The 27,246-nt window shown below is 38.4% G+C and overlaps 1 protein-coding gene across 21 annotated transcripts in view; it reads left to right on the top strand.

Moving 5' to 3' along the window:
• Window positions 1–2,954: 2,954 nt before the first annotated feature.
• The window catches only part of TBC1D19 (TBC1 domain family member 19), a 151,942-nt gene continuing 127,650 nt past the window's right edge, over window positions 2,955–27,246 (top strand). For all 21 annotated transcript variants that reach the window (XR_015165506.1, XR_015165505.1, XR_015165509.1 and 18 more), the window contains exon 1: window positions 2,955–3,170. Coding sequence is in view for 15 of the 21 variants with exons in the window: in XM_086406210.1 (XP_086262336.1) it covers window positions 3,072–3,170 (99 nt within the window). In the remaining 6 variants the exon portion in view is untranslated. The remainder of the gene's footprint in view (window positions 3,171–27,246) is intronic.

Raw genomic sequence — 27,246 nt, 5'->3', positions numbered from 1 at the left:
AGGCCACTGGTCAGTGATTTTCAAATGCATCCCCTCACCCACAGTGAAATCTGACATGACATTGTATGTAAAACAGATCAGAGTAGAGCAGCTCTGAGGAAGTCAGTCATGACTGGGCACAGGGCCTTACACATGTTGGGCCAGAGTACCTCTGCTTTGAGTTTGAGGCAATTTTGAAGAGACTTCACCCTGCATCTATTTTGCTGTTGTCTCTATGCAGTTTTAATTATTCAGATTATTTGGACCCCTTTGACTATTCATCTGTTAGTCTGGGTCACGGTTCACTCGAAAATGTCAGAAATAGTGTATTTTCCCAATCCTCGACCCTGTTAGGTAAAATAAGACTTTCCAAGGCAAAGTTCTCCCTTGAGGGACAGAGATAGGAAGCAGTACCTTCCGTTTCTTATGAGACAATTACTGTAAAGTAATAAAATTTCCAGATACACAGGTGAAAGGCCCCTGTCTACCATTTTAGTCCTTTGTGTACTGGGCTCACCATCCCTTTGGGACTGAGAATTCCTTGAGAGAAGGGACCATTGCTTACTCATATTTGTATTCCTTGCCATTCCTAGCACAGAGAGGTGTTCTGAAAAGCGTGGCTAAATTGAATTGAAAAAAGAACAGAGGGCACGCTAGGATTGAATTATATTCCAAACACATCTGCTTCTATGGATGTGAGAAACACTTTTTTAATGTTAAGATTAAATTTATTTTTGCTTGAGCATGCCATCAAAATAAAATTTGAACTTTTTAATTGCTGCTTTAAGACTGAAAATTATTTTCTCCTTAAAAGAAAAAAATTTAAAGCCCCTATGTGTGCAAAGAGTTGTGCTGGGTACTTTCATATGTCTTGCTTCATTTCTTCAGGTACTTTCTATTCCCTTGTCAATTGAACAGGGGACTGTTTTGTCAAATTATCAAATTTTAATATTTAATTTATTATTATTTGCTGATATTTTAATACTAGGTACACTATCCCCTCAGGTGGGTCTTTTATCCTCTTGTTACAGAAGAGAAAGTGAAAACTCTGATGATGGAGGACTTGAGCAGCTCCAAGGGAGCAGAGCAGGAGGGGAACCCAGACTTTTCTGACTCAAGGCACCGTGGTTTTTCTTCAGCTCCAGGTTTCATTTCTTTCCCTTCTATACTTTATGACCCTTCTTAACCTAAGCATCCCTATTTATTCAGTTATTAATCACGTCACCCTTTTCAATCTTAAAAACACTGTCTCCACATTTTTTTGTTGTTGTTCATAGTGACATTCATGCAGAGATTCTTGAATGGGTGGGATGTTGGGATAAACGGACTGTAGAGAGTTGAGGAGATGAACTCATATACAAGTGTGAGAAATTCTGAGTTGTGGGAGAATGTTTTGTAGAGAAGCTACATGTTTTGTAGAGTATGTAAATTGCCTTAAGCACCAGGTTTGATCCCTGGGTTGAGAAGATCCCCTGGAGGAGAGCATGGCAACCCACTCTATGATTCTTGATCGGAGAATCCCCATGGACAGAGAAGCCTGGCAGGTACAGTCCACGGAGTCGCAAAGAATCAGACACGACTGAGCAACTAACACACTTTCCCCCTTGCCTGCCTCACTCCAAAGAAACAAACCTGACCAAAGGGGTTATTTGGGATCTGTATTTATCATCATAATATTCTGAAGGCCAGGGTACTGCCTATAGATGTCAGAAGTCTGGTCCCTTTGAACTTCTATTGTTTACCTGTTCTAGTCTTTTGCTATTTAGAATATAGGCCTTGGGCCACCAGGGTTACCATCTCTTGGAAACTTGCTAACAGTGAGATTAGCAGGTCCTACCACAGGCCTATTGAATCAGAAGATCTGTTATGCCTAAGCACATTAGAGTTCAACGTGCTAAGTTTAATGCGCCTAACCACATTAGAGTTTAATGCAGTTATACTAGCGTAGTTTTTGCCAGCAATCTTGGTCTCTTTTCTTGGAATCCTACATTTTCTCTGCTTAAAATATATGCATGCACATATTTGAATTTAATTCTTGATTATTTTGGTGAGGTTATTCTAATACATGTATTATTCCATACACCTTTCAAAATTAGCTGCCTTTTGGAATGTCAATTAATTAGATACTTCTAGTTCTCTTTAAAGTTTTTGCTGTGTTACATTAATGTCAAGAACCATGTTTCATTTACCTTTGTGCCTACACGATTTCCTGTATGGAAAAGCTCAGTAAGTTGAAAGCTGAATGAATTTTGAATTGAGTTTTGATTGAATGAGTGAGTGCATGGAAGAAGAGGAAATCTATTTAGATGGCACATTCCTTAAGACTCGGACAATGTCTTAGCTACCACTGAAATGCCAATGCTTCAGAGAAAATCTGTCAATAAAATGCTTATTATTGTAGCTGTTAGGTGAGAAGACATTGTATATTTATTCCTGGCATAAGACCCCAGAAGCAGAAAAGGAAATAAAGTGGAGCGCTAAGTACAGTGCTAGGCACCCTCACGATTGTTATCTCAGCTAATCATCACAGCATCTCGTCAGCTGGGTATTATTTTGCTGAGACTGAAACCGAGTTCTTAACTTTAAGCACCTCGCCCAAGTTCGCGCAGTTAGGGTCAGAGCCTTGTAAGTTTTGGAAGTCATTTGCCATTTCATTGTGTGCACTGCCCTGTTTTCTGTAGAGACTGGAAAGTGGAAAAGGAATGATCCTTCATAATAAAACACAAAAATACAAAACTTTCTGATTTCCCCTGATGCATCAGAGGCTCTGTAGATCTGGAGGAAAGAGACCCTATTCTTGCCTTTCCACCACAGACTAAGCGGGAACAATGGAATTGAAAAGCTACTCTCCCCTCCCCCAACTCCGAAGATCGTTTTCTGCCAGCGGAACGCAGGTGCTGGGCCTTCAGGCTTGAGGGGGGACCAGAGAGGAACGGACTCACGGCCTGGCAGTTGCCTAGTAACGCCCGCTGGAGGAGTCCCAGCGTAATAAGGTCCCCGAGAAGTGTCACTGGTCTAGAGTGGGACCCCGAACGTGGCCAGTGCTCTCCGCGCTAGCGGCCCCCGCTACTTGGCGGGGTAGGACAGGGGAAATGTTGCAGGAGGAGTCGGATCTGTCTCTCATTATTGCCCAGATAGTCCAAAAGCTCAAAGGCTCTAATTTGTACGCTCAGTTGGAACGGCAGGCCTGGGTAAGTGAGGATGTGGGAAGGGGTGGAGACCCGCGGGGCCGCGGCGATGCCCCGGCTCTTTCGGCCTCCGGCAGACCTAAGCCCGAGCCCGCCTCGGCCCTCTTCAGCTCCGCTCCTGGGCACGGAAAATCCTCCTAGCCCTTTGTAAGCTCCACTTGCTCAGTCTTGGGCATCGGGTTTATTTTTAAAGTAGGGTGGGGCGCATCATGCCTTTCTTTTAGGCCAGAGAACCGCTGAGGCTATTCATTCATAATGTAGAGCTTTACAGAATCTAATTATTTAAGCTGCTGAAATCGTTGGAGGTAGGTTGAAGTATACCTTCCTTCGCTGTTTCCATCCTGCAGGTGTGTTTGCGCCCCCAGGTTCCTTTTGACTTTGGCTTCTATGACCTTGCTGTCCACCCTCCGTGCAATGATTCCCCCTCCAACGGCCCACCAGGCATTCATTATTTTCTAATGTGCTAGGTTCTTTGGATGCAGAGATTGATCAGGAGACCTTTGCCTTTTTTTGTGAATGTGACAAATGGAATCATACAGTATGAGAATTTTTGTGCTTGGTTTCTGTCATTTTGCATAATTTGAGATTCATTCATGTAATTGCTATTTCAGTAGTTACGTTTCTTTTTATTGTTGAGTAATATTTCATTGTTTGAATGTACTACGATTTGTTTATCCATTCCTTGGTTGCTGGGCACTTTCAGTTACAGAGTTATCGTTTGTTTCCATTTATAAACATTATGAGTAAAACTGATATATGCTTTCTGGTATAGTTTTTTTTTTCTTTAAAAATTTTCTTTTCTCTTGAATAAATACTCTGAAGTGAAATTGCTGAATTGTATGGTAAGTGTATGTCTATAAGAACCTACCAAACTTTTCCAAAGTGGCTGTATTATTTTGCATTTCCACAGCAATTATGAGGATTGCTCTGCGTCCTTGCTAGTGCTTGGTGTTAGTTTTTAATTAATTAATTTTTATTTGTAATTATACTCCTCTAAATCTTTTGCCTTTTAAAAAAATGGTGTTTGTTAAAATCTTTTGCCTTTAAAAAAATGGTGTTTGTTCTCATACTGGTGAATTGTATGGATTCTTTATGTATGACGTAAGTCGCTTATCAGGCTTCCCTGGTGGCTTAGTGGTAAAGAATCTGCCTGCTAATGTAGGAGATGTGGGTTTGATTCCTGGAAGATCCCCTGGAGAAGGAAATACTTGCTCCAGTATTTTTGCCTGGGAAATCCAATGGACAGAGGAGCCTGGTGGTCTACAGTCCATGGGGTGGCAAAAGAGTTGGATACAACTTAGTGACTAAACAACATATGATTATTGTATACATTCTATTAAAAATTTCCCCAAGTATTTCATGTTTTTTGATACTATTAAAATGCTGATTTTTTTTCTTATTTCAGTTTCCAATTATTTGTTCTTTTTTCATTTGTTCTTAGTATACAGAAATATAATTGATATTTGTATATTTACCATGTATCCTGGGGCTTTACTAAACTTATGTATTTGTTATAATACCTTTTTTTGTAGATGACTTAGGATTTTCCAAGTCAGGTGTTTGTGAATAAAGATATTTTACTTCTTCCTTTCCAATCAGTGTGCCTTTTAATTATTTTTCTTGCCTTGTTACACTGGCTAGTGATTCCATTGTGATGTTGTCTAGATGCTTTTTGTTAAGTTGAAGAAGCACTCTTCTATTCCTTGTTTTCTGAAAGTTTTATTACTAATTGATGTTAAGTTTTTTTCTCAGATTTCATAGTTTATAGTTGACTATTGTTGTGGACTCTTTATTTTAACAAATAAATAATGACATGTATCTAACATTGTACAGCATGGTTTTTGATATTGTAAAAATACTGTGCTTCTCTTGCTCATCCCTTCCTCCCCCTGAACCTCAGGCAGCCACTTATCTTTTTACTGTCTCCATAGTTTTGCTTGTTTCAGGATGTCATATATGTAGTTGAAGTCATACAATATGTAGCCTTTTCAGATTGGCTTCTTTCACTTAGTATATGTATTTAAGTTTCCACCATCTGTTTATAGCTTGATAGCTTATTTTTTTTTTAGTGCCGAGTAATACTCCATTCCACTGTTTCCCCATCTATTTCCCATGAAGTGATGGGACCAGATGCCATGATCTTAGTTTTCTGAATGTTGAGCTTTAAGCCAACTTTTTCACTCTCCTCTTTCACTTTCATCAAGAGGCTTTTTAGTTCCTCTTGACTTTCTGCCATAAGGGTGGTGTCATCTGCATATCTGAGGTTTTGATATTTCTCTCGGCAATCTTGATTCCAGCTTCTGCTTCTTCCAGTCCAGCGTTTCTCATGATGTATTCTGCATATAAGTTAAATAAGCAGGCTGACTGCAGATGGTGATTGCAGCCATGAAATTAAAAGACACTTACTCCTTGGAAAGTTATGACCAACCTAGATAGCATATTGAAAAGCAGAGATATTACTTTGCCAACAAAGGTCTGTCTAGTCAAGGCTATGGTTTTTCCAGTGGTCATGTATGGATGTGAGAGTTGGACTGTGAAGAAAGCTGAGTGCTTAAGAATTGATGCTTTTGAACTGTGGTGTTGGAGAAGACTCTTGAGAGTCCCTTGGACAGCAAGGAGATCCAACCAGTCCATCCTAAAGGACATCAGTCCTGGGTGTTCATTGGAAGGACTGATGCTGAAGCTGAAACTCCAATACTTTGGCCACCTGATGCGAAGAGCTGACTCATTGGAAAAGACCCTGATGCTGGGAGGGACTCGGGGCAGGAGGAGAAGGGGACGACAGAGGATGAGATGGTTGGATGGCATCACCGACTCGATGGACATGAGTTTGAGTGAACTCCTGGAGTTGGTGATGGACAGGGAGGCCTGGCATGCTGCGATTCATGGGGTTGCAGAGTCGGACATGACTGAGCGACTCAACTGAACTGAACTGAATATTCCATTGCCTGGATGTACAACTGCTTGCCCATTTACTGAAAGATATCGGCTGCTTTCAACTTTTGGCAATTATGAATAAAGCTGCTGCAAACATTCATGTGCAGGTTTTCGGGTGGAGACATTTCCAACTCATTTGGGTAAATACCAAGGATTGTAATTGCTGGATTATATGTAAGAATAGTTTATAAGGAACAGCCAACCTGTCATCCAATGCTTTGCTTTTTATTTTTATTTTTTAAATTAATTTTTAATTTTTATTGGAGTACAGTTGCTTTTTGACAGCGCTCCTTTCTCTTTTGCTTTTGGCAGCTGAAGTTTGTCTTGTGGCACATAACGGGTGAGAGATTCCTCCTTCTCCCTAGTGCTGACTTTCCTCTGCTTTGTACTGGTATAGGATTTGGGGCCTGCGAGAGTTTTCTTATGTTTCCATGAGGAAGGTAGTTTTTCGTCAATCATAATCCCCAGAGGCTTCCTCTGTGCCTAAGTGGTAAAGAACCTGCCTGCTGGTTCAGGAAATGTGGGTTTGATCCTTGGGTCAAGAAGATCCCCTGGAGGAGGGCATGGCAACCCACTCCAGTATTCTTGCTGGGTAAATCCCATGGACAGAGGAGCCTGGTGGGCTACAGTCCATGGGGTCACAAAGAGTCAGACATGACTGAGTACACTGGCATACACCCAGAACCTCTGCCTTTTCCAGAGGTTTAAGGCCTCTTCCTCAAATGAGAGGGGAGTTTGGGCAATGTGGCATGGTTGTATGCTGTTTTTATAGTGGTGGCCTATCCTTTCTTGCACACCTGTGCCACAGAAAGGGACCTTTTGCAGTTACCTGCTCTACCCTCAACCCTGATGGAGACCTTGGCAAAAGAGCATGCAAGTGTGAATTCCCCTGTGTTTTGAGCTCCCAGTGTTTCTAAACTGACATACTGCTGCTGCTGCTGCTGCTAAGTCGCTTCAGTCGTGTCCGACTCTGTGCGACCCCAGAGACGGCAGCCCACCAGGCTACCCCATCCCTGAGATTCTCTAGGCAAGACTACTGGAGTGGGTTGCCATTTACTTCTCCAATGCATGAAAGTGAAAGTGAAGTCACTCAGTCGTGTCCGACTCTTAGCGACCCCATGGACTGCAGCCTACCAGGCTCCTCCGTCCATGGGATATTCCAGGCAAGAGTACTGGAGTAGGGTGCCATTGCCTTCTCTGAACTGACATACTAGCCCACATCTAATCTATAACAGTTAATTTTAGCTGCATTTTTCTTTCTTGATTGTACTGTAGCCTCCTTTTCCTCCTGTGCTTTGTCAAATATTAAATAGTTTGTAGTTCCATCTGTCTTTAAAGGGGCTTGTTACTGTTTGGAATTTAATTCACTTGATTGTCTTAAAACTTCATTTTTCTGTTGAGTTCAAAAGTTAAGATTTTGTAGATTATACCACTCTTTCTCATTGTTAGGGTGGGAGTAATATTTTCTTGTTCTGACTTTCCACATCCTATACATTAGCAGAAATCCAATAATAAGTGTTGAAGGATTGAACCTATGTCAGTGAGAAAGGTTGGTCTGTAATTTTACTTTCTTGTAATGTCTTTGAAAAGTTTGTATCAAGGTTATGCTGGCCTGATAAAATGGTACAGAAGTGTTCACCTCCTTTTTTCTTTTCTATTTGATGCAAGAGTGTTACAAGACAGTGTTTGTTATTTCTTTATTAAATGTTTAGAAGAAGTCTCCTTTGAAGCCTGTGTCACTCAGATTTTCTTTTGAGAAGGTTTTTTTTAATTACTAAAGCTTTATTTTTTAGGATGGTTTTAGGCTTGCAGAAAAATTGGGCAGAAATACAGAGTTCTCATACATCTCCTCTCCTTACACACGATCTCCCTTATTAGCATCTTGCATTAGTGTGCTACATTTGTTACTATTGGTGAACCAGTTGATACTGATACATTACTGTTAAAGTCCACATTTTACATCATGGCTCACTCTTTGTATTGTATGGGTTTCAACAAATGTGTGATACCATGTATCTACTATTCCAGTATCTTACAGAATAACTTCAGTTCAGTTCATTCAGTTGCTCAGTCGTGTCCAGTTCTTTGCGACCCTATGGACCTCCCTGTCCATCACCAACTCCCAGAGTTTACTCAAACTCATGTCCATCAAGTCGGTGATGCCATCCAACCATCTCATCCTCTGTCATCCCCTTCTCCTCCTGCCTTCAATCTTTCCCAGCATTAGGGCCTTTTCAAATGAGTCAGTTCTTTGCATCAGGTGGTCAAAGTATTGGAGTTTCAGCTTCAGTATCAGTCCTTCCAATGAATATTCAGGACTGATTTCCTTTAGGTGGACTGGTTGGATCTCCTTGAAGTCCAAGGGATGCTCAAGAGTCTTCTCCAACACTACGGTTCAAAAGCATCAATTCTTCAGCACTCAGCTTTCTTTATAGTCCAACTCTCACATCCATACATAACTACTGGGGAAACCATAGCTTTGACTAGATGGACTTTTGTTGGCAAAGTAATGTCTCTGCTTTTTATTATGTCGTCTAGGTTGGTCACACTTCACTGTCCTGAAAACCCTCTGTGCTCTGCCTATTCATTCCTCCCTGCTTTCAAGCCCCCAGCAACCACTTGGCCTTTACTGTCTCTAGTTTTGCCCTTAAGAATGTCTCACTGTTGTAATTATACAGTATGTAGCTTTTCAGATTAACTTCTTTTACTTGGCAATGTGCCTTATGTTACTGTATATCTTTTTGTGCCTTGACAGCTTTTTTTTTTCCTGAATAATATTATATTGTGAGGGTATATCAGTTCGTTTGTACATTCACTGTCTTTTGAAGGACATCTTGGTTGCTTTCAAGTTTGGCAGTTATGAATAAAACTGGTTATAAACATTCCTGGGTAGATTTTTGTGTTGACATAAGTTTTCAGCTAATTTGGCTAAATACCAAGAAGCATAATTTCTGGTTTGTAAGACTTTGGTGGAAACTGACAGCTTGTCTTCTGTTGTGGTTGTACCATTCTGCATTCCCACCAGCCTTGAATGACCGTTCCTGTTGCTCCATGTTCTTGCCAGAATTTGGTGTTACCAGTGGCTTAGATTTTAGCTGTTCTAATAGGTGTGTTGTGATATCTCACTGTTGTTTTAATTTACAGTTCCCTAGTGACATTTGCAGAAGGAAACGGCAACCCACTCCAGTGTTCTTGCCTGGAGAATCCCAGGGACGGGGGACCCTGGTGGGCTGCCGTCTATGGGATCGCACAGAGTTGGACACGACTGAAGTGACTTAGCAGCAGCAGTGACGTATGATAAGGAATATCTTCTCATATGTTTATATGCTCTCTGTATGTTTTCTTTGGTGCGATGTCTGTTCAGGTCTTTTCCCATTTTTATTTGGGTGTTCATATTGTTGAGTTTTAAGAGTTTTAAGAGTATGTTTAGGGTACAAGCCCTTTATCAGATATGTGCTTTGCAAATATCTTCTCCCAATCTGTAGCCAGTCTTTTCATTCTCTTAGCAGTAACTTTCCAGAGAAATTTTTAATTTTAATGAAGTCCAGCTTACCAGTTTTTTTGGTTTATGGATCACGTTTTTGGTAGTATGTCTAAGAGTTAATCTCCAAAACCAGGGTCACTTAGATTTTCACCCATGTTATCTTTTAGAAGTCTTATAGTTCTGGGGTTTACATTTATGATCCATTAAAATATATATATTATACACACACACACACATATGTATATTTGGCATGCGGATGTCCAGTTGTCCTAGTACAGTTTGTTAAAAGGACTGTCTTTGCTCCATTGAATTGCTTTTGCTCTTTTGTCAAAGATAAATTGATTATAAATAATAAATGATGGAGAGGGTGTAGATAAAAGGGAACCCTCCTACACTGTTGGTGGGAATATAAATTGGTACAGCCACTGTAGAGAACAGTGTGGAGGTTCCTTAAAAAACTAAAAATAGAGTTACCATATGATCCAGCAATCCCACTCCTGGGCATATACCCAGAGAAAACCATAATTTGAAAAGATACATACATCCTAATATTCACTGCTGCACTGTTTACTATTTACAGTAGCAAGACATGGAAGCAACCTATATGTCCATTGACAGAGGAATGGATAAAGAAGATGTGGTAGATGTATAGAAAGAAATATTACTCAGACATAAAAAAGAATGAAATGATACCATTTGCAGTAACATGGATGGACCTAGAGATCGTCATACTGAGTAAAGTAAGTCAGAGAAGGGCAAATGTCACATGATGTCACTTACCTGTGGAATCTAAAAAAAGTTATATACCAATCTATAGTATATACCAATCTGTATTATATTCTTTGCAGCCAAAGATGGAGTTTTGTGGTCAGCAAAAACAAGACCTGAAGCTGACTGTTTTGTCAGCTCAGTTCATGAACTCCTTATTGCAAAATTCAGACTTAAATTGAACAAAATAGGGAAAACCACTGGATCATTCAAATATAACCAAAATCAAATCCCTTATGATTGTACAGTAGAGGTGACAAATAGCATTAGATTTGGTATACAGAGTGCCTGAAGAACTGTGGACAGAGGTTCATAACATTGTATGAGACGCAGCGACCAAACATCCCCAAGAAAAAGAAATGCAAGAAGGCAAAGTGGTTGTCTGAGGAGGCCTTACAAATTGCTGAGAAAGAAAAGAAGTGAAAGGCAAAGGAGAAAAGGAAAAATGTACCCAACTGAATGCAGAGTTCCAGAGAATACCAAGGAGAGATAAGAAAGCCTTCTTAAGTGAACAATGCAAAGAAACAGAGGAAAACAATAGAATGGGAAAGACTAGAGATCTCTTCAAGAAAAGTGGAGATACCAAGGTAACATTTCATGCAAAGATGGGCTCGATAAAGGACAGAAATGGCAAGGATCTAACAGAAGCAGAAGATATTAAGAAAAGGTGGCAAGAATACACAGAAGAACTGTACAAACAAGGTCTTAATGACCCAGATAACCACGATGATGTGATCACTCACCTAGAGCCAGACATCCTGCAGTGTGAAGTCAAGTGACCATAGGAAGCATTGCTGCAAAGTTAGTGGAGGTGATAGAATTCTAGTGGAGCTATTTAAAATCCTAAAAGATGATACTGTTAAGGTGCTGCACTCAATATGCCAACAAATTTGGGAAACTCAGCAGTGGCCACAGGACTGGAAAAGGTCAGTTTTCATTCCAATCCCAAAGAAAGGCAATAAAAAGAATGTTCATACTAGTCTACAGTTGCACTCATTTCACATGCTAGCAAAGTAAAACTCAAAATCCCTCAAGCTAGGCTTTAACAATATATGAACTGAGAACTTCCAGATGTGCAAGCTGGATTTAGAAAAGACAGAGGAACCAGAGATCAAATTGTCAACCTCCATTGGATGATAGTAAAAGCTATGGAATTCCAGACAAACAGCTGCTTCTATTTCATTAACTACACTGAAGCCTTTGACTGTGTGGATCACAACAAACTGGAAAATTCTTCAAGAGATAAGAATACCAAACTACCTTATCTGGCTTCTGTGAAAGTGTATTCAGGTCAAGAAACAACAGTTAGAACCAGACATGGAACAACAGACTGGTTCCAAATTGGGAAAGGAGTTATGTCAAGGATGTATATTGCCACCCTGCTTATTTAGCTTATATGCAGAGTACATCATGTGAAATGCCAGGCTGGATGAATCACAAGATGGAATCAAGATTGCCAGGAGAAATAGCAACCTCAGATATACAGATGATACCACTTTAATGATATCATTCTAATGGTATCTTCACTTTCATTAGAAACATTAGAACATTTAAAAAACTAAGATTATGGTATCTGGTCCCATCACTTCATGGCAAATAGATGGAGAAAAAGTGGAAACAGTGACAGATTTTATTTCCTGGGCCCAAATCACTGCAGATGGTGACTGCAGCCATGACATTAAAAGATGCTTATTCTTTGGAAGAAAAGCTATGACAAACCCTAGACATCACTGATATCACTTTGTTGACAATAGTCTGTATAGTCAAAGCTAGGGTTTTTCAGTAGTCATGTATGGATGTGAGAGTTGACCATAAAGAAGGCTGAGCGCTGAAGAATTGATGCTTTTGAACTGTGGTGTTGGAGAAGACTCTTGAGAGTCCCTTGGACTGCAGGGAGATCAAACCAGTCAATCCTTAAGATCAGTCCTGAATATTCATTGAAATGACCGCTGCTGAAGCTGAAGCACCAATACTTTAGCCACCTGATGCTAAGAACTGACTCATTGGAAAAGACCCTGATACTGGGAAAGATTGAGGGTATAACAGAGGATGAGATGGTTGAATGGCATCACTGACTCAATGGACATGAGTTTAAGCAAACTCTGGGAGATAGCGAAAGACAGGGAAACCTGGCATGCGGCAGTCCTTGGAGTTGCAAAGGAACTTAGCAACTGAACAATGAACAACAGCAACAACAGAAAAATGGTACAAATGAACTAATTTACAAAAGAGAGGTAGAGTTATAGATGTAGAAAACAATTTTATGGTTACTGGGGCAAAAGGGGTAGGCAGGATAGGGATAAATAAGAGATTGGGATCAATGTATACACATATATGTAGAAACATATAAAATAGATAACTAATAAGGACCAACGGTATATAGCACAGGGATCTACTGTCTGTGTTTTTAACATTACCACATTTTCTTGATTTTGGTAGCTTGATAATCTGAAGTTGTCAGTCCTGCAACTTTGTTATGTTTTAGTATTGGCAAGAGTTTAAAGAACGGACTCATTTTTAATAGATATAGGAGTATTCAGATTTTCTATTCCTTCTATTGTCAGTTTTGATAAGTTGTGTTTTTCAAAGAGTTCGTTTATTTAAATGTATGTGCCTGCATGCTTAGTCACTCAGTGATGTCCGACTCTCTGTGACCCCATGGACTGCAGCCTGCCAGGCTCCTCTGTCCATGGGATCCTCCAGGCAAGAATACTGGAGTGGGTTGTCATGCTCTCCTGCAGGGGATCTTCCCAACCCAGGGATGGAACCCAGGTCTCCTGCATTGGGTGAAATCTCCACTGTCTGAGCCACCAGAGAAGCCCATTTAGTTGTATACCTGTGGCCGATTCATCTTGCTGTATGACAAAAACCATCACAATTTTGTAATTATTCTGCAGTTAAATAAATATTTTAAAAATAAATGATATAAATCATTGGTGTCTAGTTGTCTAAAACAAACTTTTATTTCTTTTTAATGTCTGAAAAATCTATCAGTTTCCTATAATGAAAATTTGTGTGCATATGTGTTTTTGAACAGTTTTGCTAGGTGTTTATTAATTTTACTAATCAAAGAACCAATTGTGGCTTTACTGTTTTTCTCTTAATTTTAGATCATATCTTTATTATTAATTTTTCCTACTTTCTATGAGATTGATTTGCTACCGTTTTATAGTTTCTTGAGATGGAAACTTAGAACATAAGTTTCAAGACATTTTTTCCTTTCTAAAATATCCATTTAAAACTATAACTTCCCCCTAAGCACTGCTTTAACTATATTCCAGCTTTAATGAGTCATATTTTTTTAATATTCTTTTGTATAAAACATTCTCTAATATTTTTTGTCACTTTAAAGATTTGATCCAAGGGTTATCATCAGGTATATTACCTAATTTCCAAGCTATTGAAAATTTCCTTTTTTTTGGATTTTTTAATTGGGATTTTCTTTTTTTTTTTGGTATTCTTTGAAGTTTAGTTGATGTACAATATTTATATAAGTTATAGGTGTACAGTATTGTGATTCACAGTTTTTAAAGGCTGTACTTTCAGGTGGCTCAGTGATAAAGAATCCACCTGCCAGGCAGGAGACACAGGAGATGCGGGTTCCATCCCTGGGTCAAGAAAATCCCTTGAAGAAGGAAATGGCAACTCACTCCAGTACTCTTGCCTGAAAAATCCCGTGGATAGAGGAGCCTGGTGGGCTGCAGTCCATGGGGTCACAAAGAGTCAGACATGACCGAGGGACTGAGCACACATATACTCCACTTATAGTTACTATGAAATGTTGGCTGTGTTCACTGTTTGTACAATATATCCTTATAGCTTTTAGTTACAAAGTAGCTTTTAATTACAAACTGTAGCTAGTTTGTATTGTCCCTCTCTTTTTCCTGTTCCCACTGGTAACTACTAGTTTGTTCTCTGTATCAGTAAGTCTGTTTCTTTTTTGTTTATTCACTAGTTTAAAAATTTTTTTTAGATTTCACATAGAAGTGATATCACATAGCATTTTGTCTTTCTCTGATTTATTTCACTGAGCGTAATGCATCCATGTTGCTGTAAATGGCAGTATTGATTCTTCCAAAACAAGAGCACGGTATATCTTTCTATTTGTGTCATCTTCAGTTTCTTTCATCAGTGTCTAACAGTTTTCTGGGTATAGGATTTTTGTTTTCTTAAGTGGGTTAATTCTGAGATATTTTCTTGGTTTTGATGAGATGGTAAATGGGATTGTTTCCTTAATTTCTTTATTGTTGATTATTAATGTATAGAAATGTAATATTTCTGTATATTAGCTTTGTATTCTTCAACTTTATTCTTGAAGAAGCTCTTCTATAATATTTTTCTGATGGCATCTTTAGCATTTTCTATGTATAATACCATGTCATTGTTATTGATTTCCAACTTAATATCAGTGTTGTCAGAGACCTCCTCTGACTGGTTAAATCTTTTGGACGTTGTTGAGGCTTGCTTTGCAGCCTCGCGTAGAGTCAGTTTTGCTTTGTATCCCATGGGCACTTGTAAAGAATGAAAGAATGTGTCCTGTCATTGTTGGGTCAGGTTATCTGTGTATATGTCACTGAAATCCAGGTGTCAATTATACTGTTCAGCTTTTCTATAATCTTACTGAATTTTTTTCTGATTGTTACCAACTATTCAAAGAAATATGTTTAAATCTCCTATCATGACTGTATATTTATCTATTTCTTTTATTTCTCTCAATTTTTAAATTTTAAGGCTGTTTCATTGGTTGTACATAGATCTATATTGTGATAACTTCCTGATGGATTAATCCCTTAATGATTATGAAATGTCCTTTATTTCTAGTAAGGTTCTTGCCTTAAAGTCTGTTTTGTCTGATGTTAGTATAGCCACAGCAGCTTTTTTTGATTAGTGATTGCAAGGTATGACTTTTTTCATACTTTTATTTTCACCCTTTCTGTATCAAAATCATCAATATAGTTGTCTTTTAAATCCAGGCTGACAAATCTTTCAATTTTATTAGTTAGTGTATTTACATTTAATGATTTTACTGATTTATTTGGTTTTATATTATTGGTCTTAATATTTGGGTTTTTAATTTTGCTTCATATTCTGTTTTCTCTCTTTTTTATATTCTTTTGGGTTATTAAATATCATTCAAATATTTTAATTGTTTTTTGTTTTTCTTCTCCATTAATGTGGTAGATACACAGTGTTTTACTGTTCTTTATATAGCTGCCTTAGAGGTTACAACATTTATTTTGATTAATTGTACTCTTGAATAAACTATTTTATTATTTTTTTACTATTTTCCTGTAATGTAATGCTAGAACTTAGAAACTTTAGTTATTACACCTCTTTCCTTTTGTGTTATTTTTGTTGTGCATTTTATTTTAAATTCCATAGGACATTGCTATCAGTGTTTTGTAACATAAGCATTTAGTCAATATTTACTCATCTTCAGTTCAGTTCAGTTCAGTCGCTCAGTCATGTCCGACTCTTTGTGACCCCATGAATTGCAGCACACCAGGCCTCCCTGTCCATCACCAACTCCCGGAGTTCACCCAAACTCATGTCCATCGAGTTGGTGATGCCATCCAGTCATCTCATCCTCTGGGGTTCCTTTCTCCTCCTGCCCCCAATCCCTCCCAGCATCAGAGTCTTTTCCAATGAGTCAACTCTTCACATGAGGTGGCCAAAGTATTGGAGTTTCAGCTTCAGCATCATTCCTTCCAAAGAAATCCCAGGGCTGATCTCCTTCAGAATGGACTGGTTGGATCTCCTTGCAGTCCAAGGGACTCTCAAGAGTCTTCTCCAACACCACAGTTCAAAAGCATCAATTCTTCGGTGCTCAGCTTTCTTCACAGTCCAACTCTCACATCCATACTTGACCACTAGAAAAACCGTAGCCTTGACTAGACGAACCTTTGTTGGCAAAGTAATGTCTCTGCTTTTGAATATGCTATCTAGGTTGGTCATAACTTTCCTTCCAAGGAGTAAGCGTCTTTTAATTTCATGGCTGCAGTCACCATCTCCAGTGATTTTGGAGCCCCAGAAAATAAAGTCTGATACTGTTTCCACAGTTTCCCCATCTATTTCCCATGAAGTGATGGGACCAGATGCCATGATCTTCGTTTTCTGAATGTTGAGCTTTAAGCCAACTTTTTCACTCTCCTCTTTCACTTTCATCAAGAGGCTTTTTATTCCTCTTCACTTTCTGCCATAAAGGTGGTGTCATCTGCATATCTGAGGTTATTGATATTTCTCCCAGCAATCTTGATTCCAGCTTGTGCTTCTTCCAGCCTAACGTTTCTCATGATGTATTCTGCATATAAGTTAAATAAGCAGGGTGACAGTATACAGCCTTGACGTACTCCTTTTCCTATTTGGAACCAGTCTGTTGTTCCATGTCCAGTTCTAACTGTTGCCTCCTGACCTGCATATAGGTTTCTCAAGAGGCAGGTCAGGTGGTTTGGTATTCCCATCTCTTTCAGAATTTCCACAGTTTCTTGTGATCCACACAGTCAAGGGCTTTGGCATAGTCAATAAAGCAGAAATAGATGTTTTTCTGGAACTCTCTTGCTTTTTCAATGATCCAGTGGATGTTGGCAATTTGATCTCTGGTTCCTCTGCCTTTTCTAAAACCAGCTTGAACATCTGGGAGTTCATGGTTCACGTATTGCTGAAGCCTGGCTTGGAGAATTTTGAGCATTACTTTCCTAGCATATGAGATGAGTGCAATTGTGCGGTAGTTTGAGCATTCTTTGGCATTGCCTTTCTTTGGGATTGGAATGAAAACTGACCTTTTCCAGTCCTGTGTGGATCAGTTTTCCAGTCCTGTGGCCACTGCTGAGTTTTCCAAATTTGTGGGCATATTGAATGCAGCACTTTCACAGCCTCATCTTTCAGGATTTGAAATAGCTCAACTGGAATTCCATCATTGGTTACTCATCTTAACCAATTTTTATTCTTGTTTCTTATAATTCCCTTCTATATATCTTTATTTACCCTGGGATTATTTTTCTCCTATAAAACTCTTAGTATTTCTTTTAGTTCAGATTTTCTGGTGACAGTCTCCTCAGTTTTATTTGTTTGATGATGTCTTTAGTGAAAGTGAAAGTTTCTCGGTTGTGTCAGACTCTGCGACCCTGTGGACTGTAGCCTGCAAGGTTCCTTTGTCCATGGAATTATCCAGTGCAAGAATACTGGAGCAGGTAGCCTTTCCCTTCTCCAGGGCATCTTCCCAACCTAGGGGTTGAACCCAGGTCTCCCACATTGCAGGCAGAATCTTTACCATCTGAACCACCAGGGAATCCCAACCCAGGGGTCGAACCCAGGTCTTCCACATTGCAGGCGGATTCTTTACCATCTGAGCCACCAGGGAATCCCAAGAATACTGGAGTGGGTAGCTTATCCCTTCTCCAGGGGATCTTCCCAACCCAGGAATTGAACCGGGGTCTCCTGCACTGGCAGGCGGGTTCTTTACCACTAGTGCTACTTGGGAAGCTCTTATACAGCTGAGCTGTGCGGGAAGCGCCGATAATGTCTTTATTTCATCTTTATTTCTGAAGGATTTTTTTAAATCCTGTGTTTAAATTTCAGTTGTCATTAATTTTTTTCTCAGCATATCGAGACATTTCTTTTTCTCCTGGCCTCTTTGTTTTCTGTTGTGAAATCAGTCATCAGTCTTTTTGAAATCCACTGAATATATGTTCCCCACCCTCACCTGGCTATTTTAACATTTTCATATTATCTTTTTCATTTTAATCTTTGTTGAAAATAACCTTGATGTGCTGTTATTGTTGTTTGCATTATATTATTATTATTAAATTCATTCTGGTTTGAATTTATAGAGCTTCTTAAATCTTGTGTTAGTATCTTTCTCCAGTTTTAGAAAATTCTTCATCATTTACTGTCTGAATATTTGTTCTGCCACATTTTTCTCCTTCTTTCTTTCTGAGATTCCAATTTGTATATAGTAGATTTTTCACTGAGTCCTACTTATCTCTACTACTCTTTTCCTTTATTTTACATTTTTTTCCTCTGTGCTTTAGTTTGGACATTTTCTTTTGACCTCCTTTCAATTCATGAATCCTGTTTTATGCTATTTTTATATCTCTTGGTAAATGTATCTAATGAATTCTTACTTATATTTAGTGTTATTTTTCAGTTCTAAATTTCCAAATGGTTCTCTTTTATTGATTCCAATTCTTAGGTAAAATTACCTGCTTTTCATCTACTTTGTCCAGTTCTTTCTCTTTAAAAAAAATATAACTCATAATTGTTCTAAAGTCTTTGTCAGTTAACACCAATATCTGTATCACATGTAGATCTGTCTGTGGTGTTATTTTTCCTTATCTTTTGTTAATCTAATTTTGTCTGTTGGCATGCCTAATAATTTTTATTTTATGCCAGACATTGTGTCCAAAAAATTGTAATGCCTCCTGATGATATCTTCCCTTTTTTAAGGATTCACTCTCTCCTCTCCTGGGCTTCCCCAGTGGCACAGTGATAAAGAATCTGCCTGCCAATGCAGGGAATGCAAGAGACGTGGGTTCAATACATGAGTCGGGAAGATCCTCTGAAGGAGGAAATGACAACCCACTCCAGTATTCTTGCCTGGGGAATCCCATGGTCAGAGGAACCCGGCAGGCTACAGTCCATGGGGTCCCAAAGAGTCAGATATGAATGGGGGACTGATCACCACAACGCTACCACCCCCTGGGCCGATACTCTTGTGACTGATTCCCTTTATCCAATTAGGGAGTGTGCTGGGTTGAGACTGAGTTTTACTTTCAGGCTTAATTTTCTTTCCTCTGTTTCTTCCCTGGCTCTCACAAGTTTTCAGCTATGAATTTGATATATTCTAAGGGTGCTTTCCTCCTTGGGTCCCAGACTCTAACCTTTTTCTGGTCAGACTGCTAAAGAACTTTTTCACAAGTCTTGTGCTTAGGTTTGTAGCCTTCTACCCCACACAGTTTTAATATTCAAAAATTTCTTGAGAAAACTGGCCATGTGCTTAAGATCTCCCGAGTCTGTGCCAAAGCTATGCTTATTCCTCTGTCCTCCCTTGGCAGCCTTCCACCAGGGTTGGTACTGGGTTTGTCCCGATTGTCAGCCTTCAGTTCATGCTCAGAATAATGATCCAAGGGAAGATGTGGCTACAGCAGCCAGTATGTCTCTCAAGATTTTCCCCTTTCTGTTACTCTAGTTCTTGTTCTCTTAACAACCCTCTTCTGTCTATATATAGTTGGATTTCTGTTTGTTTGGCTCTTCTTTTTGTTGTATATAGGGATGCTGATCAGCCACCAGCTCCTCCATACAATTTGGAAATACAAGGCCAATTCTGTCAGGATTGAACAAGATAACATGCCTGGCACATAGTAAGTGCTCAGAAAGTAGAAGTCTGAATTAAAGTCCAAATGAAATACACTCCTTTGTTTAAAATCCCTCAGTGCTTCTCATTGCCCTTAGGAGAATGAACAAAGTCCTTGATTAGGCCCACACAGCTTGGTGGTACTCTTCTTCAGTCTCTGCTCTTCAGCCGTGACTGTCTAAGTTTTATAGAATTTCCATAACCTTCTAGTTTAGTTTATCTACTCCTTTCTTTTTGGGATCCATAGTACCTGGAACTTTATTTTTTGTAGTATTTAAGCATCATCCTTCCCCACTAAAGTCTGCTTCATAAAGACAGGGAAAGACTCTGTGTCTCTTGTTCTGCTGTCTTATATACCCAGCATAATGACTACTATGAGAAAGGTACTCAACATGTCTTTGTTAAATGAAACAAATCCCAGTTCTTCTTAGTGTCCATTCTGACAATATATATTGAGTACCTTCAGTTCAGTTCAGTCTCTCAGTCGTGTCTGACTCTATGCAACCCCATGAACCACAGTACGCCAGGCCTCCCTGTCCATTACCAACTCCCAGAATCCACCCAAACCCATGTCCATTGAGTCGGTGATGCCATGCAACCATCTCATCCTCTGTCTTCCCTTTCTCCTCCTGTCCTCAATCTTTCGCAGCATCAGGGTCTTTTCAAATGAGTCCGCTCTTCGCATCAGATGCCCAAAGTATTGGAGTCTCAGCTTCAACATCAGTCCTTCCAGTGAATACCCAGGACTGATCTCCTTTAGGATGGACTGGTTGGATCTCCTTGCAGTCCAACGGACTCTCAAGAGTCTTCTCCAACACCACAGTTCAAAAGCATCAATTCTTCAGCGCTCAGCTTTCTTTATAGTCCAACTCTCACATCCATACATGACCACTGGAAAAACCATTGCCTTGACTAGATGAACCTTTGTTGGCAAAGTAATGTCTCTGCTTTTTAATATGCTGTCTAGGTTGGTCATAACTTTCCTTCCAAGGAGTAAGCGTCTTTTAATTTCATGGCTGCAGTCACTATCTGCAGTGATTTTGGAGCCCAGAAAAATAAAGTCAGCCACTGTTTCCACTGTTTCCCCATCTATTTCCCATGAAGTGATGGGACCGGATGCCATGTTCTTAGTTTTCTGACTGTTGAGCTTTAAGCCAACTTTTTCACTCTCCTCTTTCACTTTCATCAAGAGGCTTTTTAGTTCTTCTTCACTTTCTGCCATAAGGGTGGTGTCATCTGCATATCTGAGTACCTACTATGTATCAAATACTTAGTGGTAAAAGATTATGAAAAGCATCCTTACTTAAGAAATTCAAAGTCTGCTGTGGCATTTTGCTTTTCTTTAAAAGTACTTTTTCTTTAAGTATTTCTTTTTATTGTAATTTGGGATCTAATAAGTTAATAGTTGTTTCTCAATTTTATAAAAAAGCCTGAAGCTTCAGAATATAAGCAGTAATGACAAAACTTTTTCCAAAGCTTTTTCTATTTCAGAATTGCAAATAAGAGATTAATGATCTGTATAAATTATAACTTCATTTGGAGGTTACTGCCTTGAAGGAATATTTTTGTTCCTTTCTATTTTGAACTCCACATCTATTAATTCACTGTTATTATTTGTTTTGATTATTGAACAAGTATCTATTGAGTATTTACTATGTGTAAGACACAGTTCAAGGCCCAGGGAATAAACCAATGAATAAGATAAAGTTTTGCTCTCATGGTGAGATGATAGTATTAGGTTGGTGCAAAAGTAATTGCTGTTTTGCATTGTTGAACTTTGCCATTTGATACTGGAATATGTTCTCAAGTAAGTGTGGTTATGTTATACATCATTTGAATGTGCATTTCTCAATTTATGTTTTTTTGCTAATGTCTTATTACTTGCTGATTATATTTATTTTAAACTATAGAAATTACGTTAGACAAAAAGCAAATTTGAGCGATTTTTTTATTCCAGTTCAAAACGGGTCGTAAAGCAGCAGAGACAACTCACAACATCAACAATGCATTTGGCCCAGGAACTGCTAATTAATGTACAGTGATGGCTCAAGAAGTTTTGCAAAGCCTTGAAGATGAGGAATGTATTGGCCAGCCATCAGAATTTGTGTGTGTGTTAGTTGCTCAGTCATGTCCAACTCTTTGTGACCCCATGGACTGTAGCCCACTAGGCTCCTCTGTCCATGGGATTTTCCAGGCAAGAATAATGGAGTAGGTTGCCATTTCCTTCTTCGGGGATCTTCCTGATCCAGGGATCGTGCCCGGGTCTCCTGCATTACAGGCAGATTCTTTACTGTCTAAGCCACTGGGAAAGCCCACAAGTTGAGACTTGACCAATTGAGAGCAGTCGTTGAAGTTGATCCTCTTACAACTACATGAGAAGTTGCTTAAGAACTCAGCGTCGACCATTCTATGGTTGTTTGGCTTTTGAAACAAGTTGGAAAGGCAAAAAAGCTCAATAAGTGGAATAAGTGGGTGCCTCATGAGCTAACTGAAAAAAAATGTTGATTTGAAGTGTTGTCTTCTCTTATTCTATGCAACAACAAAGAACCATTTTTCTATCAGATTGTGACATGCCATAAAAAGTGGATTTTATACAACAGTTGGAGATGACCAGCTCAATGGTTGGACAGAGAAGAAGCTCCAAAGCACTTCCCAAAGCCAAACTTGCACCAAAAAATGATCATGGTCACTGTTTGGTGGTCTGCTGCCAATCTGATCCACTACACATTTCTGAATCCTGGTGAAACCATTACATCTTAGACGTATGCTCAGCAAATCAATGAGATGCATGGAAAACTGCATGTGTGCAGCAGTTACTGGTTAACAGAAAGGGCCCAATTCTTCTCCATGACTATGCCCGACTGCATGTCACACAACCAACACTTCAGAAGTTGAACAAACTGGACTATGAATTTATGCCTCATCTGCCATATTCACCTGACCTCTCACCAGTGGATTACCACTTCTTCAAGCATCTCGATGACTTTTTGTAGGGAAAATCCTTCCACAACCAGCAGGAGGCAGAAAATGCTTTCCAAGAGCTCACTGAATCCTGAAGCGCGGATTTTTTGGTCTACAGAAGTAAACTTATTTCTCATTGGCAAAAATGTGTTGATTGTAATCGTTCCTATTTTGATTAATAAAGATGTTTGAGCCTAGTTATAATGATTTCAAATTCATGGTCCAAAACTGCAATTACCCTTGTACCAACCTGCACATAAATACAGATCCACAATCCCTTATTCAGACCCTAGGGGCAGGTATGTTTTGGAATTAGCATTTTTCAAATTTTAGAAAGGTAATTCCTGCATATTCTGTATGTTATTTAAATCCTTACTATTTATCGTTTTATTGCACCTTGTAATTACACATTAGTATTTATGCAGCAAAATGTATGAATTTTCAGTAGATTTTCCTACCAAATGAGTTTAAGTCAGGACAGATTTTGCCATCAATTCAGTTAAAAAAAAAACAGCTTTAATTTTCCAAGCTTTTTAGGTTGTAGGATTTCAAATAAAGGGTTATGTATCTATACATATAACATCAGGGAATTAATTGCCTTGAGGTAATAAAAAGTGGAGGAAGCAAAACTGATAAAGGAGTATAAGGAGATGGTTCGCAGGGAATTCAAAAACATGTATTTGCCTGATTCTTAAGATAAAATAGGAAATCTGTGATATTATAGATTCCTACTTTAAAAGAATATAATTATAGATCCTTTTAAAGTAATGTAATGTAGTCTTGGACTTGAAAATATATGTGATAACTTTGCCTTAGTTTATGTCCAATAGCTCGGATGTTTGCTAGAAATGTCAGCTAACTCTTAAAAGCCAGCTTTACAATCAGCTTTGATAATGTATGGTTAAACAACTGGCTGTTTGTAACAGGCCTTTACAAATTTAGTCAAGAGGGCGTTTTCCTGCCACGACCATATTCTGCACTGCCTTCATTTTGTCTGTATTATATTTAGAAAGTGCTAAAGCAGTGTTGGCCCAACTTAATTAGAAAAATTAAAATCACACAGAGTATTTCAAAGCCAAATATAAATGATTTTTCAGATTTCCCCCTTGTCGTTAGTGCTTTTCTTGTAGTATTTTAATGTATCCTTTCGTATACTAAAGTTTACTTATTTAAAAATCTTGGTGTAATAACATGGAACTTTGTGTTTCTAGAAAAAGCATATGGTTTTTGATTTCTGTGTTTTCTTGAATTATGAAATCAACCTACATCTTAAAGTTGAATTTGCCCATTCATCCTCTAGATGGTAGAGTGATAGCCTGATTCCAAATTTGATGTCTCACACCAGGTCATCATTATTTTGTATCATGTGTTATTTGTGTTTAAAATGGATGTTGTATAAAACCTCAAATGCTATTTCCATTCCATTAAGTGCTTAATAAGTCTTGTTGCTCAGATTGTTATTATGAATAATAGAGTTGTAAGTGTTGTAAAGGAAGGAACCTGGAAGGAGATAGGCTTTGGAGAGAGAAGGAATAATATAACTGATAGGATGTTGTCATGAGACTAGAACCTCAGAGCATCATTTTTTGTTGTTGTTGTTGTTTTTAAAATTTGACTACACTGCATGGCATGTGGGATCTTAGTTCTCTGACCAAGGATCAAACTCACACCCCTGCATTGGAAGCACAGAGTCTTAACCACTGGACCACCAAGGAAGTCCCCTAGAACCCCAGAGCATCTTTTTTAAAAATTTTATTTAATTGGAGGATAATTGTTTTACAATGTTGTATTGGTTTTTGCCACACATCAACATGAATCAGCCACAGGTATATGTATTCGCCTCTCTCTCGAACCTCCCTCACACCCCACCCCACTCCTCTAGATTGTCACAGAGTGTTGTGTTGAGCTCCCTGCATCACACAGCAAATTCCCACTGGCTAGCTGTTTTACATATGGTAACGTATATGTTTCTGTGCTACTCTTTTCTGTGGTGGTGATGGGCTCTTTAGAAAAACTAGATTAAGTCCAAAGCAATTATGTTAGTGATGAAAATGTTTGCATTTGATACGGGGAGGGGGTTATATATATATTATTTTTAAAATCATACTTCTGTCTTAGCTTTTTTATTTTTAACCTCACTAAATACATTTTGAGTTCTACAAGGGTAAGGGATGACTTTGTGATGGTTTTCCCTTTATACTGAGCAACTAGCATGTAGGAAGTGTTCAGTTAATTATTGAAGGAAGAATGCAAATGAATAGGTGTATATACTATATTGAAAGGAGACCCCTGGACTTGGAGAAGGCTTGGATGGCACTTAAAGTGGGGAAGATGGGAGTGAATTCCTGATGTGGGAATGGTGACAAGGCTAAGTAGCTTTTTGTTGTAGGGCGCTTCTAGAGAGATAAGATTTTATAAATTGGGATTGAAATGCCAGAATGAGTTTGTCTTTATTTCATAGGCAGTGAAAGGGTCGTTGAGGTATTTTGAGGGTGAAGACATTGAGATGGTTTTGGTGAACACTAGTCAGGCACTGGTGAGCAGGTTAGATAGAAATGGGGAGTGTTCTACTTTCATCCTCCACTTTATTCCTTCCTATATTCTCCTGGAGCATCCACCCTTCTACAAACTGATAGTGCACCAGAACTTTTACATACCTCTGTTCAGTCCATCCACTCAGCCTATATGCCTTTTCTCCCCTTTTCTAGTTTCTAAAATTAGAATTAATTGTTCTGTGGATGATTCCTCTGTCGTAACATAGTGGAGTTAGCTTTTTTTTAAATTGGCCATCTTTTTATGTTTTTTGTTTTAATGCTTTTTTATTTGTAGCCATTCCCCCACCCCCATTTGTGTTTGTGTTATGTGTTTTTTGTTTTGTTTTTGGCTGCGCCACATTGCTTATGGGATATTAGTTCCCCAGCAAGGAACTGAACCCAGGCCACAACAGTGAAAGTGCCGAGTCCTAACCACTGGACCATCAGGGAATTCCGTTCCCATGGGGTTTTGTAGGTGTAGGCCTAAGTAATCTTTAGTGCAATGTGTTCACTGAAAACACGTTTATGAAGTACTTCTATGTGATAAGCATTATGTTGGTTCAGAGATGAAAGACTTATGCTCTAGAAGCCTAGTGCAGTGGTTCTCAAAGTATAGTCTGTGGACCCCTGGTGGGTCCTAAGACCCCTTCAGGTCAAAACTATTTTGTATAATACAAAGGCCTTTTAAAAAAATATTCATTGTGCTGACATTTACACTGATGCTACAAAAGCAATGGCGATGAGTTTAAATCGGGGAACTAGTACCGAACTCTACTAGTAGTCACTGTATTTTTCACCAACACACAGTTTTAAAACATAATCTAAGTGTTTAAGTGTTCTTGATCAACAGTAAACAAGTATAAATTTTATTACATCTCATTTCTTGAATACTAATTTTTAAATAATCTGTTTGCTGAAATGGAAATTATGAGTAAGACACTACTGCTGTGTATTGCAATAAGATGGCTATCTAGAGGAAGACCACTCCAGCGATTAACTAAATTACAAACTGGATTGCCTTTTTTTAAAAAATGAAACATCTTTACTTGTAAGCGTGAACTGTTGACAAACTGTTATTCACACTTGAATATTTGGCAGATATTTTCTCTAAAATGAGCAAAGTGAGCCTATCACTTCAAGGAAAATTGTTATATATTGCCAATTATAAAATTCAGGCTTTAAATAAAAATTGGATTCTGGAAAACTTGTTTTCATCAGTGTGAATTTGATGGCTTCCTAATACTTAAATACTTTTCTGATGGTATTGATGGTGATATTAACAAATGTTACTTTTTGATATTGTTTAATGAAATATGTCCACCACATATTGTTAATATGTTTGAAATGATTGATATGTAATGTTACAAAATCATGTATAAGTAGAAGATTGATTCAAAGTGCAAGGCAGATCGATACATGTTTTTCCAATAAAGTGTGAAAGTATAGGTTCATGAAATTATAAGTTCATTCAAATTCCACATTTCAGCTAATCTTTAGGAAACTACTAGTTGTCAAATTTAGTATACTATCAAAGGAGAATATCCACAATATCTGAAAAGGATATTAAAATATCATTTTCCAGTTGCCTGTGTGACACTGATTTTCGCATATGTTAGTCAGAACAACACATGCCACAGATGGAATATTACAGCGGGGTGAAGAGCCCAGTTGTCTTCTACTGTCCAAACATCAAAGATATTTGCATTTGCACTGTAAAACAGGGCCTCTTTTTCTCACTAATTTTGTTTCTTAAAATATAGTTCTTTTAAATAAAAATATCTTGGTTAATATATAATAGATTTATATTTATTACTTTAAAATGAATTGACAAATATTTTTATTATGATAAACATAAAATTTGCCATTTTAACCATTTTTAAGTGTACAGTTCAGTGACATTAAGTACATTCATATTTTTTGTGAATTCACATTCACATTTTGTGCAACCATTATCACCATCCATCTCCAGAACTTTTTCATCATCCCATACTGAAACTCAATACTCATTAAACACTAACTTCCCATTGCTCCTTCTTCACAGTC

Source organism: Bos grunniens, chromosome 6 (assembly GCF_055505025.1).
Source record: "Bos grunniens cultivar Pamir isolate PY7600 chromosome 6, Bosgru_T2T1.0, whole genome shotgun sequence".
In the NCBI taxonomy this organism is placed as follows: domain Eukaryota; kingdom Metazoa; phylum Chordata; class Mammalia; order Artiodactyla; family Bovidae; genus Bos; species Bos grunniens.
Note: the sequence above shows the minus strand (reverse complement) of the source record. Positions and strands in the feature narration are given on the sequence as shown.